This window comes from Anneissia japonica, unplaced genomic scaffold (assembly GCF_011630105.1).
Source record: "Anneissia japonica isolate Jap-2015-1 unplaced genomic scaffold, ASM1163010v1 scaffold2069_len581484_cov189, whole genome shotgun sequence".
Taxonomy (NCBI): Eukaryota; Metazoa; Echinodermata; class Crinoidea; order Comatulida; family Comatulidae; genus Anneissia; species Anneissia japonica.
In genome coordinates, this window is record NW_022741553.1 from 333,048 (window position 1) to 342,029 (window position 8,982).

The 8,982-nt window shown below is 33.2% G+C and overlaps 1 protein-coding gene across 2 annotated transcripts in view; it reads right to left on the minus strand.

Annotated features, from left to right (window-relative positions):
* The window catches only part of LOC117118777 (myotubularin-related protein 4-like), a 24,857-nt gene extending 17,183 nt beyond the window's left edge, over window positions 1-7,674 (minus strand). For both annotated transcript variants that reach the window (XM_033263477.1, XM_033263479.1), the window contains exons 1-4: window positions 7,650-7,674; window positions 7,161-7,213; window positions 5,180-5,392; window positions 3,342-3,424 (exon numbers count right to left, since the gene is read on the minus strand). In XM_033263477.1, coding sequence (XP_033119368.1) covers window positions 3,342-3,424; window positions 5,180-5,392; window positions 7,161-7,213; window positions 7,650-7,659 — 359 coding nt within the window. In that variant the 5' untranslated portion in view covers window positions 7,660-7,674. The remainder of the gene's footprint in view (window positions 1-3,341; window positions 3,425-5,179; window positions 5,393-7,160; window positions 7,214-7,649) is intronic.
* Between the last annotated feature and the right edge of the window lie 1,308 nt (window positions 7,675-8,982).

Sequence of the window (8,982 nt, forward strand, 5' to 3'; positions counted from 1 at the left end):
TTTTTTTGTTTGTTTTGTGTTGGGGGGGGGGGGGGGGGGGTTGGAGGGGGGGGGGGGGGAATGATGAGAAATTTATTTAAGGGAGGTGTATCTTAAAATTAATAGCTACTCAAACACTTCACTGGAAATGTGAAGCATAATACAAAATTAAGTATGATCATGACAGCATAGATCCCAAGTACTACTTTAGTTCCATACTAGATGAAGCCTACAACATTGGTGATGAAATGGTGTTACTTCCATTAAATCAAATCAGTCATTTTGAGGGGGTGTTTACTGAAGGAAAAAGATTTAAACGTCTATATGATGATGATTAAAAATTACAGTACTGCAACCTACATACCCGTAATGGTACACTAATAACTAAGATGGGAATACATTGTAAAAACAAGATACAGTAATGTAGTATTGACCAATGTGCACAAATGCTAATAATTGAATAGATGACCTTCAACCTTTTGTACAGATGTATTCATGATCAATAAATGACCTGGACATACATAACATCAGAGACTATATAATCAATCAATATAAATTATATATTTACACTGTAGCCATTATTTGAGTATTTAAAAGCTGACACCGTACAGTCTCAGATGAAAACTGATGCTAGCCAATACAGTATATTATAAATTAAAGATATAGACTTGACCCCAGTTGACCTGATTACTGGTGATGAACTCTGAATTATAAAGATCTGGTAATGAAATTGGATTTTGATTGCTGCATGGTGTCTCCGTGGGGAAATTCTGACAGGAAACAACAGTCCAGTTTAACCATGGCGGTATGAATTCCATTGCTTAACTATAATTTAAATGAATAATGTACTATTCAAACAAAATATGTCTAATTTTCCATTCATTAGGTTAATTTACAACCAGGATCATCAATGGATATTTGAGTAACAATTAATTAATTTTATTTAATAAACAAAAAATATTGTTTCTCGTACGCTGCCTATATATTAAAGTTTTTATGGATTATCTTCAATATTTCATGCTAAAAACATTTAATTTTTTGGTTTTGGGAAACACTTTTTCCGGGGAGGGATTTACAATTTATTAAATTATGGTATAAGATTGTTTAAAGTCAGGCTCCGGAGAGAAATTTTGTTTTTGATGTATTACAAATGGCAATAGAAGTTTTTATATATGGTGAGTAATTTGTATCTTAGTAACCATTCCCAATCATTTCTTCAAACACCTCCTTGAATAACATATAAAAAAATGTTTTCTCTTTTATCCCTAACTGATATCCCACATGAAAAATGTTATAAATTACCTTAAAAAAATGAAAATGAGGAAAATTTTCTCACATTGCATAGAATTGTAAAGAGAAAGGTATTTGACCTTTGACTTTACATTTCAATGGAAGGAAGGGGAAGCTGATGTGGAAGTTAATGATGAGAGACTGCAAACTTGAAGTCGAGAAGGATAAATTGAAAGTAAGTAAAATATTGAAGGACATTCTAATGCCTTATAGAAATTCACTATCATACCAAGAATATCACATAATGCATATGATAATAATCATAAACCTCAGATTATTTTAACAATAAAACACCTGAACATTAAACAACATATTCCCCTATCAAGAAAGTCCAGCTTCAGAGTTCAATTTCTGATCTAAGATAACATTAATGGTTATTAAACAACCGTAAAATTTTCATGTAAATATTTGCTTCTGCTTAAAAAATGGAAATCACAACGATGTAACTATGTGATAAGAGGACACGGAACACAACTCAGGCTCAGTATTTGTTTATTTATTAAAAATTAATCACATAAATTGTGAAAAAGGATTGTGAAGGACACAGACTGAAAGTCCACACATATGTGTTATCTCTTGTTGCGCAACAAATACGTTTAAAATATATGAAAAAAACACATGCATAAATGCATGTTAGAAGTCTACATAAGTGTTATAAATTTGTCATTGTAGTTCAAGTTATTGGTAATAATGCCAAATTATGTGTAATTTAACATGGTTAAAAATGCATTTTTTTAGAGCTCCATTCAATAAGCAAACAAATTTCTAGTGTGTTCAACAGACAAAAAAAAAAGTTGAAAGACGATGAAAAACATAGTAACAAAATGCGTCCATAAAATGTGTGTCAAAATATACATTTGTCATAGGGTTGGTACTGTATGTTGCTAATCAATGTTTAATTTGTCTTTTTTTATCCTTTATGCAAGGTGGATAAAAAAAGAACCAACAGACTTTAAAGAGTCATGTCATGTGCATACATATAAGAACTTATTTTGTCTAGCGCCCTCTAGCAAAGTAGTTGACAACGAGCTAAGGAACCGAAAGGTTATGTAAACTTGACTCTCCATTTATTTTGTGTGTCGATAAGGCTCCCGAAAGGGGCGTGTCATTTCCATGACCGACTCTCCCTCAAGCTGGTGTCGTCTTCTCCAAAAAAGCTAAACTAACATCATCTTAATTAAATTTGAAGCAAGCAGTGGACACATGCTCCTGCTAGAATTTATTTTTTTCTAGTGGGAAATAAAAAATGCTATGGTTAATTAAAACTAGGAAGCATATTCAATGAAACATACCTAGAACATTTCCTACTGATGACTTGCATGAATAAAGTGAAAGAAAAAGACAATAGGACGAAAATAGCCACTGAAAAACCAATTGGGTATTTTTGGTTGACTTGTGGGAACATAGACCGCAAACCACTTAGCAATACAATATCGAGTTCTGACAGCCATTCATGTAGAATTAATTCAACGATGCAAGGTGTCGGGAAGTAATTCTAAATAGGTTTTTCCCTTTAAAATATATATTTGTATTACAAAAATTATTACTAGATGGAGTATATTTTTTCTATTGATACATAATTTTGTATGCTAATCATTTGCACAAAACATATTGAAGCATCTTTTTAAAAATTTAGGTTCCAAGACACTACGTCTTTTAAAACATGAAATTTTTCATGGAATAACTATTTTATCTTTTAATCATAATGCAGTGGAAAAATCATCTGGGAACCAGGTGGGCTCTCTTAGATGGGTACAGCATATGCTGTGACATTAAACATATTGCTTAGATTATTAGCAGTTGGTCCAAAAAAATGTAAATATTTAAAACTGGTTATTTCCTTATTCACTCTGTAAATGTTTTACCTGCTCTCTATTCCTCCTTCCCATATTATCTATGGTCCCAATTCTCACTGGCTCTTATTATTCTTGCACCCAATTCTTTCTCATTTAAATACTTCTTGATCTATTTTCTCTCTTCTCTCTAAGATTCTTCTGCTTGTTCATATTTTTTTCTTTCTCCTGGTATAAAAATCATGGATTTTGCAATATAATACAAGTCATCATACTAACCTGACAGACTGGGCATCCTTGCACAGAATGTGTAAGAAGTTCATATCACGAAGCTCAACACATTCAATCAATTGTAAAGGCACCTTCAAAAAAGAAAATAAGCTAAATATTAAACATTCTCAAATATTAAATATATCGGTATTCTTTTATTTTTAATGTTACATTTTTAACTATCAACTTCTTCATTCTCATGTGAACAGTAGAGCAGTCACATAACATATTCACATACTGTAAAAATCAATTGAAATAATATCATTATAATTTTGTTTTTTAATTAAATTATGATTAATCAAACGTGTACTAGATCATTACTCTCCTTTAACCTGTTGCACACAATTAGCATTAGGAGAAAGGAAAGGCAAAAAAATTTGTTCATTTATAGGTATTTTTTCTTGTTAAAATGTTAAAAATGTAGCTATATTATCTCATCTCAAATGTATATTTCAGACTAGCCCTTTTCGTGACACTATAATATATGTTTAACATTCAACCAGAACACTGATAAATGTAGCCAACATATAATAAGGGACCATGTCAGAAGTTTCCCTCGTAATTATACAGTAGCAATGGCTGAACAAGCCATCAATCAATTTATTTGTATTGTATAACTGATATTTTATATACAGTATGCTCTGTTGGCTATGACTGGTGTTGAGATCGACATTGATTTAGAATTCAAAAACTAGTTTTCAAATTTATAGAATACTAATCCACATTAAAACAATCTCTAGGAATGAGTTACTTTTCATATTATTTGATAGCTTCAAAAAATCAAAAACATTTTTTCTGATCGGTTTTATTTGATATTAAATATTACTTATTTGATCTCGGTTATTAAACATAAAAATAAATTTGTTGAGGTTTTAAATATTTATTTCATCTTTATTATTAATCTAATTCAAATTGCACTCTGATTTATCAAAAAATCAACATTAAAATAATAATTATTTGAAAAATTGACTTTAACATTTTTTTACTATTATAAAAAAATATATATATTTTATTGGGATTTATTTCTCATTTTGTACAGTTCATTATTCAAAATGATGTAAACAATATTATTTTAAAGACCTTAAAATTTTATGATTTCGTCTATTAATCAGTATCAGGTACTTACACTACCCTTAATATTCACCTTCACATAGGCTCAGACAAATAAACTTTTATATGACGTAATATAATATACAGCACTTAAATTATTGTAATTTAGAATTGTTTAAGCCAATAATTTGCTGAAATTAAACAACAGTTATAGAGGACACTCATTTGACCTGACTTACTATACATAATAATTATTTGAATTGGAATATAAACAATACATAATCTTAAGCACATAAGTATAAGTTTTTATATTTATAATGTTTTAATCAAATTCATACCGTAATTAATGTGGTTATTATTGTATTACATGCATATAGGTTAAATAATTTATTCTTTTTTTTATTTTAGTATGCAACTGAGGTGAAATTTCATTGCTGTGCACAAAAGAGGTATTGTCACTGATTTTGGCAACAATCCAACAAAATTCCCAGGCTAGCCTACAAAAATAAATAATGGGTATATTGAATGGTATTAAATACCTGCTTACTACCCATTTATAATCATGAATTTACCCCAACATTTTACAACCATTACATTTTCACAATCCAACAAAATCCCCAGGCTAGCCTACAAATAAAATAATGGGTATTGGATAGTTGAATACCATTCAAAACCCATTTACTACTTATTTCTATTCATGAATCTATTACGCTGTCTACCACAACATTTTACAACCATTTCACAATTAAATACGATGAATCATAGAATTTTAATATTGATGACACGTCAACACTCACATTGTCAAATGAATCCGCATAGCGTATCATTAAACGGAAGTTGGAAATACTGATGATGGCATCGCAGGCCTTCCCCAGATATTCCACATATTCTCCAGCAAGCAGTGGGTAAGACAGTTCCAAGGACTCATCTTCCTTCTGTAGTTTTTTCTTGTGAAATGCATCATTAGCTTTCACGTGCACCAAGCTATCATGCTCTTCTTGTTGCTCTGACTATGAATAGAGAATACAAAAAATAATTAATAATGTTCAGAGGTTGTTTCATTCTAAATGTTTTGCCATTTATTTCCTTATTTCCATTTAACGTACTATTATTTTTTCATGTTTGAACAAAAAGGGGGCTGGTCACACCCCTATTTACGCCAACTATAACAACTGTCTCTTATACACATCTTGGAGTGGAGTTAACAGCTTAGTGGTTAAGATGCTTGCCCTCCAATCCTAGGGTCCTGGGTTCATGTATTTAAAACTAAATTTGCTTATATTGGCTAAGTTGTGATATGCACCAGGCATCTTTGTCGGATCAGGGTATAAATATGTGCTGCAAAATGAAACCAGATACTTTAAGAAAGTTCATTTAACCACACCTCAAGGAAATGACTTCATCCAGTATGGGACCCTGTTGCCAGGTGTTGAATACTAGTGCAGGGGAGGGGGGGGGGAGGTCAGTTTGAACAATCTGAGCTAGTGTTGCAAGGTCTTTGTTTCTGTTGCAGTATTATAACTTTTGGTTAATGCACAGGTGATTTAGTTATCTGAGTCAAAAAGCCTGAATGCCAGGCATGCTACGGCTGGCATAACATACGCCCCTGTTTATGAAAGTCTGAGCACACCCATTGTCTACAACTGTTCACCATATCTTATTTTGTTTCATTTTTAGACCAAACAATAGTTTTGAGCCAAATGTGTCTAAAATGCCAAACCATGCAAGAATTTAAATAAGGAAGTCAAATCTAAAATTGGTAGGACAAGCTGAATAACTGACATGAATGCGAGAATCTGGAAAATTTAGCAATAAAATGCTAATAAATTGAAGTTTCCATTATATAACCATGAAGGAATTAGTTTCTAATGATATACCAATGTCGAGAATGAAAATCAGTTAAATTTTGTGACCACAGAGCCATCTTTATTACTATTGACTGTATCCACAAAGATCTGTGTACAAGTAGTGTACCTATGTAGGAGGGAGATGCGGGGAACATGCACCTTAAAAACAATACAGTAGAACCTCGCTTTTACGTACCCCAGTTATACGAACCCTCGGTTTTACGTACGTCTCGTATCGACAATGACGTCATCAAAAACCCGAAAATATTCAAAACAAACGGCCCTTTTCAGAGCAACCATAAGTAAAAAGACTATAACAATAAACTATAACAATAAAAAAACCATAATGCAACATATTTTCATTGATTGAATCCAATATCGGGTTGTTATAATCTAAAAGCACGTGAACTGAGTGAAGATGAACAACTACCGATGATGCTCAAAATAATTGCTTTCCTCCTTAGCTTCATGTGGCAAACCATGGAAAAACTCGTCTGGTCGAATTTTGTACACGAAGCTGAGTAGAAATAGTTTCGTACACGTACGCTAATTAGCTTGCCTAGTGCATAGCACATGGTTGCTGCTTCACGTACACGAACGCTAATTGGTTGGCTCGCCCAGTGCAGTGCACATGGTTTTAGTTTGTCTCAACTCAATAGGCCCAGACAACACCACAGCTCTGTTGTTTAGAATAGGCATGAAGGGGAACTCCCAAGTTATACCTTTGTCGTATAGGTAATCTTACAATATTTTCATGTTCTTTAGTTAATATGAAAGATATAAAGTGATGAATTAATACACTAGACACATGGTTTTATTTCAACACTTTATTATGACATCGTAAAGTTATCAATTATGTACACAAAGAAAGTTATAAAGCCATTATAACATAATATTTACTTAAAATCACAACAAATGTAATAAAACTCACCATTGTAGTCAACAGGAAGAGTACCAGCTCAGTCGTAATACGTGAAACAAGTCCTAGAAAAATAAACATACAGAAAATACTTATAGGTTGGAAGAAATGATGGGACTATTACTAGGCAAATGATTTATAATAAAATTATTCTTCCTACACTTTATATACTATGAGTTCTTGTAACTACAATGCTAAAGGTTCCTTATCTGCACGGCCGTTCTGAGGCAAAACAACGCAACTTAACAGAAATTAAGCAGTTACGTTGTTTTACCTCGGAACAGCTGTACAGTAACAAGATGATGCTTTAGACAAAGAAAATATTAAAAGGCAGTCAATGTGAGTTTGTGAAGTGATCACACTTGATCTGAAAATACAGATATTTTTTACAGGCAATGTCCTACAATATTGACCTTATCTGCGATAAGTCAGTTTGTTTCAGTAATAGTAATCCAATATGGATTTTTCATGATAAAACAATTTCCTATATTCAACTCCCACCTGCCTCCATGTTACATCAAGGACTCATGGTTATATAATTAAGAAATGACCCAGTCATCAGATCTCATCAACACGCTGAAATTAAAATGGCGGTGAGTGCTACACTGGAGTCCGGGGTAGCACAGCTATTTTGACTCCAATAGCAGAGACCTTAGTGAGATAAAGTTGATTTAAAAACTGTTAACTATATGCAACCATGACAACGTTACATGTACGTACGTGATCAAGGCAATTGTACAGTAACCATACAGATGCAGATATAGCAAATTCAGAGTAAAGAAAATAAATATTATTTTTAATTTACAGTATTACATCTACTGAACTTTACACTAGTCAAATTGATGGCTACAACTACACCATAAATGTTTTGCCATTTATTTCCTTATTTCCATTTAACGTACTATTATTTTTTCATGTTTGAACAAAAAGGGGGCTGGTCACACCCCTATTTACGCCAACTATAACAAACATCATCTAAGGACTACAGGATTGGCCGAATGGGCAAACCTTGGTAAAATACACTGTTTACAAAAAATACCACCAAGGCAACAATTACTGTCTTATTTATACCTCCATGCTGTAAGGTTATTCACAATATTTGACCAGAAACAAGTAAGGCTACGGTCACACTACAGCCTCAAGCCAGGCTTGACTCACCGCGATCAAGATTTTCATAGTGTGACCGAGTCTGGATCGTTCTCGACCCAGACAGCTCAACCCTGGCAAGCTACCGAGATTGACCCTGGATTGACACTGGCGTGACCGGGATTGACATTTCTACGTCGGAATATGACCAATCTGAGGAGAGCTAGCGACACATCACACAATGCGAAAAAAAAACCCGCGAGCTAGAAAAAAAACAAAAACAAACTAGGTGGCTACTACTAGAACTGCTGTATTTTTTTCATTGATATCATTTTAATATTAATTATAATATGCAAGTGTTGTGGACAGACAACGAAACCGCCGATTTAATAGATTTGTGGGCCCAGCCTGAGCTATGGGATAAAATCGAGGACAAGAAGTGCAACAATAAAAATGGCGTTTACGAGTTGGTAAGCGAAAGGTTAGCGAACTTGGGTACAAAAAAAGAACGGCGTCAAAGGTTCAGAACAAAATAAAGGCACCGAGAGCCCAATATAAAACAATAAAAGACAGCTTAAGAAAAAGTGGGTCTGGATCTGATCAAAACCCAAGCAACCAGGTCAACCCACGTAGTGTGACCGTCCAACACTTTCAAGCCTGGCGTGAAATCTCAATCGCGGTGAGTCAAGCCAGGCTCGAGGTTCTAGTGTAACCGTAGCATAACTGAAAGACAGGAAAAACTTGTATC